The sequence below is a fragment of the Adiantum capillus-veneris genome, chromosome 28 (assembly GCF_014529385.1).
Source record: "Adiantum capillus-veneris isolate H3 chromosome 28, ASM1452938v2, whole genome shotgun sequence".
NCBI lineage: Eukaryota > Viridiplantae > Streptophyta > Polypodiopsida > Polypodiales > Pteridaceae > Adiantum > Adiantum capillus-veneris.
In genome coordinates, this window is record NC_140958.1 from 46,212,364 (window position 1) to 46,225,953 (window position 13,590).

Sequence of the window (13,590 nt, forward strand, 5' to 3'; positions counted from 1 at the left end):
GCTATGATGTTTCAAGGCTCCCAAAGCAATGCAAAGAAGTATCTATGGACGATATACAAGTTGAAGTGACATCAGAGAGTGAAATGGAAGGTGAGGAAAGTTATTCAGAGATGGTTTGTGATCTGGGTGCTATTTCCAATCCATGTGGAGATGTGCTTGTCATGAAGTGACTTTTTTACAAGGTAACATGAGTTTGGAATGTCCACGTATGCAAGCAATACCCTGGGCATAAAGAGAATTGCCTACGGTATGCAAACTATATCCGAGGCATAAAGAGGATGAAAATAATTTGTCACAGGGTAATTGCAAGCACACGTATGAGCATTCATCTTCCATAGATGGGAAGGGTGCATATGTTGATGACTCAATGCAAAATGACAATGTTATGTTTATGCAAAATTCAGGTTCACATGATGGTGTTGATGCTTTTGTGTATGGTTCATATGTTTGCGATGTGATAGATGAGGGAAATTCCAAAGATGTGGATGCCTACTCAGAGAGGGTGTAGATTGATATGCAAACTTGTTTTGCTAGAAATGAGTGGAAAGCTTATGATGATGATTTGGAAACGGAAGTGAATGCTATCTTCGTGGAACATACAGATTTCTATGCTGTAGAGGTGCAGAGGTACTTGAAAGAAGGTGAGAGGGTCTAGAAAATGTTGGAGGGACATATAGCCAATTTGCATTCTACATAAGATGAGGGTTTCTTGCAGCATGAGATGGGTTCTCAAGAGGGTTTCTTTCATGACGAGGAAGTTGTGGAAATCGTGTGTCTTTTGGATGAAGCTTTGGAGGGATTGTGTGCTACATATGAGAAGGATACTTAACAACTTTACTTGGGACAACAACTTGACGAGGATTCTTGTGATCAGTGTAAGATTACGTTACAATATTTGTCTTATGCAGAGGAAGACGTGGAGCTTATGGTTATTTTGGATGATGGCTTAGTGAGGGCTTTAAGTTCCTTATGACAGGGGCATCCAACAACATTATGGGATATTGGATGTAAAGCAAAGAGGAGATGAAGATAATGAAGAGTTTATGAAATTGTTGGGTGAGGTTCTAGAGGATTTTATTCCCACTAGAGAAGTTATGTGTACAATCGAGGAACCAAATGAGGTGATGGATGCTATGGAACCTCTGATCTACTTTTGCATACTGAGAATTTTGGAACTAGAGGGGTTGAATTGATCGCATGAGGCCTTCCAAAATATGGTTGAATCAGTGATTCCTCCTCTTATCTCTCAGATGTTTATAGATCTGGATATGGCTTGATTTCGTTTTGTTATGCGTATACAGGTAGTAATCTAGGATTATGGTACATGGTACATGCAATGGCAAAGGGGCAAGGTGCAAGAAGATAAGGCCGTATGTCACGAGCTAGAAACCCTTGTGGATTTGTGATTGTTTACTCCATCTGAGCAAGAGATTTTATGTGCTGCCAAGACATCATTGATGCACAATAACATGCGAAAAGTGGAAAAGTGAAAAGTTATATCGTGTCAATCCGATTTTATGAACAAATATTGGTCACTAAAAAAAACATCAAGAACTTACATCATTTGCGACAACAAACGGCCATTAAAAGAGTGGAGAGTGAATTGGACAATGGACCACCACTAAGATACAGTTAGCAAATGCTATGGTGGGTCATTATCAACGGTTTTCTGCAGCTCCTATGGCTCCTTCACAGGAAGTATTGCAAGCCAAGCAATTATCGTTGTCAGATGTGCATCCTATATTGATTGTGGCTGATGCAGATGCACCCTTGAGGGTGAATTCACTGAAGCTGAGTCACATAGCAGTTTGTTACATCTCGGTCATTGGATGGTCTTACTGTTGAGTTTTTGCTTTGCTTTTGGGATTCTTTAAAGCAGCCTCTACTTTTCATGATGAATTATGCATGGACTACATAATTTTTGTCCGTGGAAAGAAGGCTTGGTTGAATTATTCCCTAAACAATGAATTTCTCTCTCATTGGTGTCCCATTACACTTATGCCGGTCATCTACAAATGATGTCGAAAATGCTTGCTAGACGCATTAAAGATCACTTGTTTTTCGGCATACATGCCACTCAATATGGGTTCATTCCTCAAAGACAAATTATGGATAATCTTGCTAATACCTTCCTCGGAATTGAATACGCTAAATATACAATCAAGATGTACTTATCATTTGATACGGTTCATTGGGATTTCATCGCACAAATAATGGTGTGCTTGGGCTTTGTACTCGAATGCGGCGGGTGGTTTATTTTCTTTATGAATATAGTCAATCTTCCAACATAATCGATGGCGAGCTTAGGCAGTCATGGGATCGTGGTCATTTTGTCAAACAAGGATGTCCTTTGAGTGCCATGTTATGTGCTACTGCCACTCATCCTTTGTTGCTTTATTTGGATTCTTTGACAACAGCTGGACATTTGCATGGATTGGTATTACCATCTGGCAATCATTTTGTGGCACAAGCATATGCTGATAGTTCCATGTTTTGGCCCAAAAATCAGCCAGCTGATGTACGATGTATCTATTGGCTGGCCATTAGTCTTAAGCTCAATTTTTGAAAATCTAAACTCTTGCCACTGCATCAGATGGATTGGCATTTTTATATTATGGTCAGGTGAGATTGCGAGGCCGGATCAGATTGTGTGACATCTTGGATATCCTTTAGCTTGGTTGGTAAACAATGTCAAACGATTGGACTGGGTTAGGCATAAATTTCGATCCAAATTACATTATTGGAAATTGTCTACCTGGCCCTCACATTTATGCCTCAATAGTTCAGTCCATCTTGATAGTATACATGCAACTTTTTCTACCATTATTACATTGGCCGGCTCGTCGTCTTGGTGCTTTCATGTCTTGGATTTAAGAACATTTTTGGTCCACTTCCTCACACCAACGCGGATTGCGACTACTTTCTATGGACAAAATATGTACTCCAAAATCTTGTGGTGAACTGAATATTTTACATTTATGCTCTCATGTTTATGCCAGGAAGGCCACGTTGTTGTTAGTTTTAGTGGAGCCAAAAAAGTCCTGGATGCTGATGTTTGCTTATGCTCTCATGTGGTTTCTACACCCGCTTTTGGTCATTGGCAACCTTTATACTGGAATGTGGTTTTTGGAAAACTTGAAGCTACAATTCCGAGCTGCCTCCTCGCATCCAATCTTATAGCTGATTGCAAGCAAGTCTCTAGCATTTGTCCTGGCATGGTCGTGGTGGCGATAGTGGCAATTCACTTAGGCTAGAAAGTAAAGATTGGAGCATGGTATTTGACCAGAGACCTTAGTTCAACGGTTGCCTAGGCAAGCATATTTTCTCTCCCAAAAATGCATTACTTCGATATCCGATGTGGTTGACGCTAATGGGAGCGTACTTTCATTTCGGTAGGTGGCTATTACTTTTGGTCTTGGTATGCATTATAGACATGCATGGTAGATTATTCAGGATATTGTTGTTTCTAAATCTTCCATTCCGCCACTTTTTGTCGAGGATCATCACTCTGATTGGCATTAGGATGGTTCTCCTAAGCGTTCCTTATGTGCCAGGAAGGTATATTACCATTTGCAATCATCCTCTTGGATAGTGGATCACTGCAATATGGTATGGAATATGCATAAATGTACTGCTTGGTGGCACAATGGGGTCATGAACGTTTGGCATGCTAAACTTCCTTTGAAAGAGTGATTGTTCATGTGGAGATGTCTCATTGGAGTTCTCCCAAATGGCAATTTTCTTCAAACCTGAAGAGTCGCTCCTTCACGATGCATTCGTTGCACTGCAAGGATTGAGACTATCCCGCAGTTGCTGTGGTATTGCTCTCGGTTTGTTGATTACATCTCTACATGCCTTCGCACTCGTTTCCGTGGGATATCTTTTGGTCGATATTTCTGGCTTTTTGGAGTGTTTCTGCTAGTGCTTCAGCCATATGCATACTTTTTCGCTTGGGTTCATTTTTGGGTGCTTTGGATTTGTTTGGAGAGCTTGTACTCTTCTCATGTTTCAGCAAGTAAAGGTGGATCATGTGTTCCACCTCTCGTCGTCAATCCCCGAAATTTAGGTTTTCCTCGTTTTGAGGTTTCCCATTAGTAATTCAATGTGACATTACCAAAAAAAGAAAGGTGTGTGTGTGTGTGTGTGTGTGTGTGTGTGAGAGAGAGAGAGAGAGAGAGAGAGAGAGAGAGAGAGAGAGAGACGCTTTTAAACAGGTAACAAATGCCCAATATGCAGAGTTGTCTTATTATTGAGCCCTAAAACTTACCCTGTAAGGTGTGCTCTAATCCAAGTCTTTAAGGAGTTGTTATTTTGTAGGCTTAGCATTGTGTCAAATGGTTTCCATACCGTGTGCAGTGTAACATTGAAGAAAATTATCGAAAAGAATTTCCCGGAGGAACTTGCAGCAAGAAAAGAGGAAATGGACACAAAAGCAGTAAGCGAGGGGAAGGAGATTTTGCCTTTCTTTGTGATGGATTTTATAATGCCTATGGAAAAAATGTGTCTTAACATTTTTGAACCTCGATATCGTCTTATGGTATGCTACACTTAGGTGGAGTCCTCTTATTCTTGGATCATGCTATTTTGACAGAAATGTCCATTGTAGCATATTTTGAATTTGCACATTGTCTGTGTATGTTTGTAGGTCAGGAGAGTTATGGAAGGAAATCATAGAATGGGCATGGTTTGTCCTATTAGCTTTCTATCCTGATTAATTGCCTTAAAATTAAAACCTTGATAAGCTGTGAATCTTAATGCAGGTTGGCATTGATGCACAAACAGGGACTATTGCGGATGTTGCTTGTGAAGTGGAAATAACCGAGTAAGATTTTTTCAAAATAGAAATACCAAATTGTTGACTTGCATTTTGCTTGCTTCTTACCCATCTTCCTTTGTTGCAACTTTTCTAACATTGCAAATGTACGTGTAGATGCCAGCCTCTTCCTGATGGACGGTTTTATTTGGAGGTGAAGACCTTCATGGCTATTTTATTATAAACTCTACTTTTAGTATATGAATACTTTTAACTCTTGTGAGCATCACCTCTATCAGGAAACTCTAAATCCCACTATCATCAAGCAAAGAAAATCCCCTTTTGCTCTCTACTTTCGTTCTCTCTATGCTAAGAACTTGCTAGAGTTATGGCATCCTGTGGACTCGTCCAGTCGGTCCCGGTGTCTCCCAGGGACAGGTGTTGGGGCTGTTTTGTGGCTATGCCCGGCCAGTGTGAGGTAGTTCTCTAATGTCGGGAACTTCCAGCCATGTGTAGCCTGGGGTTTTGGCTCTAATCCATGGCCGTGTAGTCTCCTTCAGGCCCTGTGTATTTTCCCCTTGCCTTCTGGGTATGCTGAGTGACCTGTAGGCTGGTCTTTCCCTTTTTTAGGGCCCTTCATTCCCCTTGTTATTAGGTCGTGGAGGGGAAAGGCAGGTCAGGCAGCCTCGAGATGGGCCTATATATGGGCCCAGGAGGGGTCCTCTTGTAGTGTGTGTTCAGCCCAGTAGAGCAGCCCTTGTTTTGGCAGCCACAGATCTGCGTTTTTGCAGCCCCCTCCCCTAGCGCTTTACAGCCAGCCCCATCAGCATTTGTGGTGGGCAGCTGTAGGGCGTTTTGGTGGCAGCCAAGCCTTGCCAAGGGCAGCACTTGCAGACGCTCCTCTCTAGGGACGATGGGCAGCAGATGAGTCTTTTCCCTCAGGGCAGCCCATTCTGTGCGCATCGTCGTCAGACACGGAGCACTTTCCCGCATGTGCAGGCTTAGGAGAGCAGAGATTTCCACCGTCTCTAGAGGGCAGCCACACTGGCAGCCTTGAGGCATCTCTCTCTCTCTCTCTCTCTCTCTCTCTCTGTGTGTGCTGATAGAAAGGTTATACCATTTTCCTTGTTTTATTAATACACACACACACCCACACACACACATCCAAGAAGAAGATTGTTTTTACGTCGTAGGAAACTATCCCAAGAGACCTTAAAGATCTATTTGACGAGGAAAGTTGAACTCAAGACCAGTTATTCAAGAGGGAAATGATATAACCTATCTATCACCCAAGTGTGGTAGATTAGTTATGCCATTTCCCTCTTGAATAACAGGTCTTGAGTTCAACTTTCCTCGTCGGATAGATCTTTAAGGTCTCTTGGGATAGTTTCCTACAACGTAAAAACAATCTTCTTCTCAGGTGTGTGTCTGTACTAATAAAAAGAGGAAAATGGTATAACCTTTCTATCACCCAAGTGCGGTAGATTGGTTATGCCATTTCCCTCTTGAATAACAGGTCTTGAGTTCAACTTTCCTTATTGGATAGACCTTTAAGGTCTCTTGGGATAGTTTCCTACGAGGTAAAAACAATCTTCTTCTTGGGTGTGTGTGTACTACTAAAAAGAGGAAAATGGTATAACCTTTCTATCACCCAAGTGTGGTAGATTGGTTATGCCATTTCCCTCTTGAATAACAGGTCTTGAGTTCAACTTTCCTCATCGGATAGATCTTTAAGGTCTCTTGGGATAGTTTCCTACGACGTAGATCTTTCTCTCTGTCTCTTTCTCAAACGTCCTGTCTCTTTCTACCTCAGTGATCTCTCTTGTCCACAATTGCCTTGTTCATGTATGTGGCATTGCAAGTGTTCTCTAGTGTCAGAAGATCTTATCGGAGTCGAGCCAGATCAGAGTCAACAGATCAGAGTCAAGGTGTCCACCGGGTCGAAGGCTGGTTCTCATCTTCATTGCATCTTTCTCTGCCTATTCTGATAGAACTCTCACAACCAGAGACCCTTCCTGGCCACACAAATCTAACTTCGATAGTGCTCTGGCAGATTGACATTTACCTTGTGAGCTGTGTTGATTGCAGTTAGAGCCTAAAGAGACATGCTTTTTCTTTGAGATGTAAGAGGAGGGTCCTCTCTCGCACGTTCGGTGAGAGTTGGCCTTGGTCTTAGAGTGCACTTTCCAAAGGATTAGAGTTGCGGCAACGGCATCGTAATAGTGGTCCTTGACCCTTGGCTTGAGGAGGTGGTAAAAGAAGACTAGAGGCTATGGGCCTTCGGGGCTCGGCCTTTCTCTCTCAAAGAACCGTATGATAGCATACAGGGCAGCTCGACAAGGCTAGGCTAGGAGACAGGACCAAGCATTCATTCAGTTGGGGTGGCGAGGAGCTTTCTTTACAGTGGACCATGGAATCCACTGGCACTAGAGGCCACGTGTGTGGCTCTTCCCTCCCATTTTGTGACTTAGCTGCTGTACATGTGTTGTCAATCATGGGAGAGCCTCCCACGTGTGTGGCTCTTCCCCCCTCCCATTTTGTGACCTAGCCATTGTACATGTGTTGTGAATCATGGGAGAGTCTCCCTTTTATTTTGTACAGAGTACTCTCTTTATAAGGGAGACGTAGCCCACATTTACCGACCACCTACATGGGTATTATCTTTGAACATGTGCCGTCGCTGATCTTTTCCCAGCGTAAGCAGGAGCACGATATTCTGCATTTGCATGCTTATACCTCTCTTGAGCAATCTTTCAATGGGATATAAAGAGAAGTTTGCAAGGGGATCCATTGTTCTAAGTGACAGAAAATGAATCTCTTTAGTTTGAGCTTTTGGGGTGAACACTGTGCCCAGAATGTTTACCAACAACGATTGAGAAGTTATTGATGAAAATCCTTGTTGCGTAAATACATAGAAAAGGCAAGAATTTAAAAGAGAAGAACAAAAATCTTGTACAGTTCGTTTCACTGAACAACTACTCTTCTTGTGCAGGTAGAGGGTCGTAGACGGTGCAATATCATCAAGACTTGGGACCAGGATGGGTAGAGAAATCCACACTTCATCTCTCTTTGATAACTTTACAAGCTTTTCACGATGTAGTGTAGCATGTTTGACAAAGTTGTATCTTTTCTGTCAATCTCAAAAGGCTCAAAGCTAAGGTATAGTAGTTGAGATTTTTGATGTTCTAGGTACCGTGTCGGTGAAGTGACATGGCTTAAAGATGTGGCTGTTGAAGATGGGCAATCATTGGCAGAGGTACTTGAAAATACAGAGCATGCACCTGTAGCACAGACATAACAGTAGCTAATGTCGAGGGGTTTAATATCTCTACCCTGTTATTCTGGGCTGACAAAGTGAGTGGTTGGTGCAGCTTCAATCCACAGCAGAATCTACTGCCAACTTGGCTCGATCCTGGATAACAGAAGCATCACGAAGAGGTCTTGTCTTATACTTTTCTGACTTAACTTTCAGAGTGATGGGTACTATCGCTAATCATGTAGAACTTGAAATTTTCAGAGAGGCGCAATGGGCTTTCAGACCTCTTAAATGAAGCTCCAAGCTCAAATGATCCTGAACGCTTTAGCTTCTGGGTACATAGCTAACTTTTGTGTTCAATTTTCAGTGTAGGGTTGTCACAAAGGCCAATTTATAAGCGTGGCATCGATCTTTTCTAATTCGTGATATGAACAAGCACACCAGGCAAATCAATTGTGTCATCTGAGAAGTGTTTTAGTGTGCCATTCCTCGTCGTCAGACCATCAATTATGGTTGTCGACATAAGAGTAAATGAGGTCAGAGAATTTTTAAACTAGAAAAATGTTCTCTACTGTTGGCAAGCCAACTCTCTGTTGGCAACCCAATTCAAATAGATTCAAGGCCTTTGATTGGAGGGTTTGTGTGCAACGGAAAGTTTAACATGTTTAACAAAGTTGGCTATCTCGGAATATGCTATGTGCTTGAAAATCAGAACTGATTTTCTCCATTCGCTGCTGTATTCCCTGCTCAGCATGGCATCATAAAGAAACATTAAATTGGGTCCTTCAATACTTGCTTCAATTATGGGTTACCGGTATCAATCTTTTATATAGTGAAAGGATTAACAGACACAAGTTGACGGAGAGACTCAACATTTTTTGGTTATGGTTCAGGTTGCAACCCTTTCACATTTACGATCTGGTGACAAGTTACGTCTTCTTCGCTTGACTGATACTCGAGAGGTACGAGATATTCATGCAACATTCGAAGAATAATGAAATGAAGTAAACAGTTGGAGCTGTCTTTCAGTGTTTGGCATTGTGAAACTAATCCTAGATCTGTTTTAAATGGATAGCGCCTAGCACAAGATCTCATTTTTTTACGAAGTTGGACAGCAAGAGGATGTAGACTACAGTAACCCCAGTGTGATCCTTTTATATGAAGCTGGATGTCCTCCCTACTGATTAATTGATTCTTTATGTGAAGTTCTGTGAAAAGCCTTCTGGTGCTGAAGATGATGTGAATTGCTCAAATGTATATACAAAATACTGAATGAGAGGACATCCCACTGTAATGCATCTTTTTGTCCTTCACGAGGAATATCACAGAATTTGTATACAGGTGTAATGCCATACATACTTCTGTTCCAGTTATCTGCATTGTAGCGACGACTGCAATCAGATGGGATGGGCTTCTCAAGTGTCAGCCTCATCACCCTTCAAAAGAAACAAGTAATTTGAGAGGTAGTTGATTTTACACGAGGAACGATTATAATCATGGTAACCGATGTATGTCTACGTTAGTTATGGGTTCTTGGTATTATGAAGCTGGTCGCATGAAGATTGGTGTGACATATGAGTAAAAATGTAGTTGTTGCAGTCTTGAAATTGGTTAAAAGTCAGATGGTTACCATCTCCAAGAAATTTTTGATTGCCACTTTAAATGTGTCTTTGGCTGTAAAGAAGTGTGCTCCAACTTGGAAACTTTTTGAGTGTTTATATGATAGCAAAAGCATTTGTGTCATCATACTAAGGGAGTGTTTCATAAGCTCCTAGTGTTCCTTGGACTAGCTCTTAGTAACTGAATGTTTAAACACATTAGTTGGTGGGATGTTGGTTTTTCAACACACAGGTTTTGAACCATCAAGTATGTAATATCTTCTGCTCAAATTGCTTGCCACCTTTCTTCCCTTTAAAGCAAATGGTAGTAGTTGGCAGGGCATTTGCTTTTCAGATGGTTGATCTCAAATACCCCAACAGATTATATGAACACGGACTTTTCATCTTTTTTTCCTCCCGACACACCAGAGGTCCCTTAGGGGGAGGTGCTTATCCCTTCCAAATATTAGCCATGTTACATGGTCGGGCAAGGGCTGCGTAGCATCGGGTAACAGCCACGCGTAGGCATCTCCATGGCCACCTAATTGATGCACCACATGCTGGGAACAACGGAGAGAACTTGTAGCAGCCAGGTAGGAACCTCCTCCGTAGGTGACCCACTTGAGGCGGAGGATGCACTCGGGTGTCCAAGGGCAAGAGCCCTAGCAATGTGAACACCAGGTGCACACAAGGTGTCCCTCTAGAGTGTGACCCAACGGGGGATTTGGACCCACAACCCGTAGGTTGAGAGGCCAAAGCCTATCACTAGACCAACTCTTTGGGGACAAGTCTCATCATTCACCGATTGCCATGGCATAGAAAGCTTGGTTTAGCGATTTTCTGGCTACTTTATACATGCCCTCAAGTTTTCTTTCATTGTGTTGATGCTTCATTTGCACCTTTCTAAATAGTGCTTTTGTGTGTGTGTGTGTGTGTGTGTGTGTGTGTGTGTGTGTGTGTGAGAGAGAGAGAGAGAGATGAAATGAAATGTTATATTACCATCTTCAAAAGGCCAAAATGACCTACGAGACCAAAAGGTTACATCCATGTGTGACTCTAGTACATTGTCTGGGGAATATAAAAGTAAAAATAAATGAGGGTACCTTACATCCTTATTATCGTCGTCACATGAGGGCTAATGAGGTGTACAATGGAGAAGGTATACAATGGTGATCATCCCATGAGCTCTCTCATGGGTCCCTATAGTATGGCCTCAGTGTCTGAGAGAGAGAGAAATGAAATGTTATATTAACGTCTTCAAAAGGCCATAGTGACCTATGAGGCTAGAAAGTTACAAGGTGGTGGATCTAATACAAAGTCAGAGTAACAAAATAACATAACAACAATACAAAACAAAGATATATACTATGGGATCCTAGATTGGTCGATGTGAACTAAGCAAAAATGGGCGGCTTGTTGGGATAGCTGAATCACAAGAGATCTAGCATCGGTCGTTGACGAATCTCATCAATTTTCTCCATGGTTAGTAGTATGATCGGGCATCGTGCATGCCTAGCCAGCGTGCTCTGAATCTTCTGACATAGCCTCCGTCGATGTTGTGTAGTCCTCCGCAGTCTTGGGCGCCTGGATTTCCCAGTTCAATCGCTCGATCGATCAGTGTGCCTTTGGTGTGAGACGAGGGGGAGCTCTGTTGTGGGAGTGGCTCTTGCAGCTGTCCCGTGTCTACTCTGAAGAAGTTTGTGATCCGTCTTTGGGACTGGCTAGCCTCGCCATTCATCAGGCTATCTCTGTGTCTGCGTAGCTCTAGCAAGAACAAGCCTAGGCATCTCTGATCTTCGTATCCCATGACTCTTGAGAGTGGTCCAAAACCCTCCCTGAACAAGCAATGGAAGCGGCCTCGTATCTCGTAGTAGACGGGGCAACGGCATGTATAATGTAGCTCTGTCTCAGGTTCCATGTCACACAAGGGGCATGTCCTAGCCTCTGCTGGTACTCCGCTGTATCTCCCAGTCTCAATCCGCAGCTGGTGAGAAGATGTGCGTAACTGGCCAATAGCACATCGTATCCCATGAGACAAGTGGGTATCCATGTATCTGGGTCTCGTCACAAAACCAGCTTCCGTAAGCTGGAGAAGGTGGTCTCTGTAGAAAGCCATCTTCGTGCACCTACTCTTGGGCACTGACGACGCGAGTAGGGATTTCATAGCTGTTGTCCAATAGGTTGTGTGAAGTTTGATTTCTGAGATAAAGTTTTAAGATGTCTTATCCTTCTTTTTTTTTTTTTGCTTAAAGTTGAGTACTTGTTTAAGCCAAGTTGCGTCAACTTATTTTACACATGCCTTTTCTAAAAACATTTTTAAGTTAATAATGTTTTGTTTTATCTAGTTTTGTTTTGTAGCAAACAAAGTGATTTAGTTTGTTTGTTTGTTTGTTTTTGCTTTCTTTTCTTTTCGTGTGTCCCTTGCTTTTATAGTTTTATGAGTGCTTTATTCCCTCTTATAATTCATGAGTTCAGACTATTCTGAACTTATGAAGGTATATATCTTCGTGTCCAATTCCTGTGCTGGTTGTATCCATGTCCTCCTAGTGTCTAGCTGGGTCAAGTCTTGGCGGATGAGCTTGGTGATGTCTGACTGTGTAAGAGTGAGAGATGGTGCATCCAATGAGTACTAGAATGGTGGCAGTCTGTCTATGCTGAACCCATGCGCCTGAAACCATGATGTCATCTCCCCATACCAGCATGTTGTATCTCCTTGTATGGCTAATTGTCGAGAGGACTCAAGTGCTATGCGAGCATATCTATCTCTAGGAAGTTCCCATGTGCGGTTTATGAAGGAGATTGATCTGGTGAGCGCCTCCACTACTAGTGGGGGGGCCGCTAGCTCTGCTCGGATAATGGCCCGTGGTACTGATGCCTTGGCTCTAATGAGCCGCGAGATCATAGAGACGAGAGGTTTCTCCATGTTCCCCCATCCGTCTGTGCGACCCGGCCTCCCGCGGTGATCCAATGAAGGTCCCCATATCTCAGCTCCATAGAGCAATGCTGAAGCCACCAAAGTGTCAAAGAGCCAGAGCTTCGTCCGGGGCTCCTGAAACTGAACCTGCGAACACATCTTCTCCAATCTACCCAATGCTGCGTGGGCTCTAATCACTGGTCTCTGCTGCTCTTCTGAGTGAGAATGCAAGTTCGCTAAAAACCACTCCAAGGTAAGTGTAAGCATCTGTGTATTCCACAGTCTCCTGGCCGTATGTGAATGTAGGTGCTGACCTCCTGATCCACTGTGGGGTGGTATTAAACACCATAACCTTGGTTTTACCAAGGTTGACAAACAAACCACTTTCGTGGGCAAACGTATGCAAAGCATCCAATTGACGTTGCATTCTCTCTGGGGATTCGGAGATCAACAATATATCATCAGCATATAACAAAAGTGGAATCCATGTCCCTGCCAACTGTGCACCTTTATCCCCATCGTTGTAGTCAGAAACCTCATCCACATACATACCGAAAAGAGTAGGAGAGAGCGGGCAGCCCTGCTTCACCCCAATAGTGGAGTGAACCGTGTAGAAAGTCCCTCAGGGGTGCGTACATGCCCTACTACTGATCTGTACAATGCCATGATCCCCCAAATGAGCTCTGTGGGTACTCCCATTTCTTGTAATCTGCGCATCAATCTAGCTCTGGGTACCGTGTCAAAAGCTTTGCGGAAGTCCACAAAGCTACAATAGATCCGTCTCCCATGAGATCTGCCTTCCTTGATGATGGCCCTGACTGTCACGATATGGTCAAGAGTAGAGAAGCCTCTCCTGAACCCTGCCTACCCAGTTGCACGCATTCCTTCCCTCTCTTCCCATCTACTCAGCTGTTGCTCAAGAATGGATGCATACAACCGTGCCAGTGTGTGCCCAATCATAATAGTGTGATAGTTCCCAGGCTCCATGGGGTCTCCTGACTTGAAGATAGATACGATCGTAGATAGGCTCCAAGTGTCCGGTAGGCCCTCACACATGGCACGGTTAAAC

At 43.1% G+C, this 13,590-nt stretch overlaps 1 protein-coding gene across 1 annotated transcript in view; it reads left to right on the forward strand.

Annotated features, from left to right (window-relative positions):
* The window catches only part of LOC147420374 (uncharacterized), a 14,933-nt gene extending 5,353 nt beyond the window's left edge, over positions 1-9,580 (forward strand). Inside the window, exons 3-13 of the mRNA XM_086503905.1 lie at positions 4,215-4,275; positions 4,357-4,537; positions 4,646-4,684; positions 4,761-4,822; positions 4,931-4,967; positions 7,746-7,795; positions 7,943-8,009; positions 8,125-8,191; positions 8,271-8,344; positions 8,903-8,971; positions 9,085-9,580. Coding sequence (XP_086360031.1) covers positions 4,215-4,275; positions 4,357-4,537; positions 4,646-4,684; positions 4,761-4,822; positions 4,931-4,967; positions 7,746-7,795; positions 7,943-8,009; positions 8,125-8,191; positions 8,271-8,344; positions 8,903-8,971; positions 9,085-9,147 — 770 coding nt within the window. The 3' untranslated portion in view covers positions 9,148-9,580. The remainder of the gene's footprint in view (positions 1-4,214; positions 4,276-4,356; positions 4,538-4,645; positions 4,685-4,760; positions 4,823-4,930; positions 4,968-7,745; positions 7,796-7,942; positions 8,010-8,124; positions 8,192-8,270; positions 8,345-8,902; positions 8,972-9,084) is intronic.
* Positions 9,581-13,590: the final 4,010 nt, after the last annotated feature.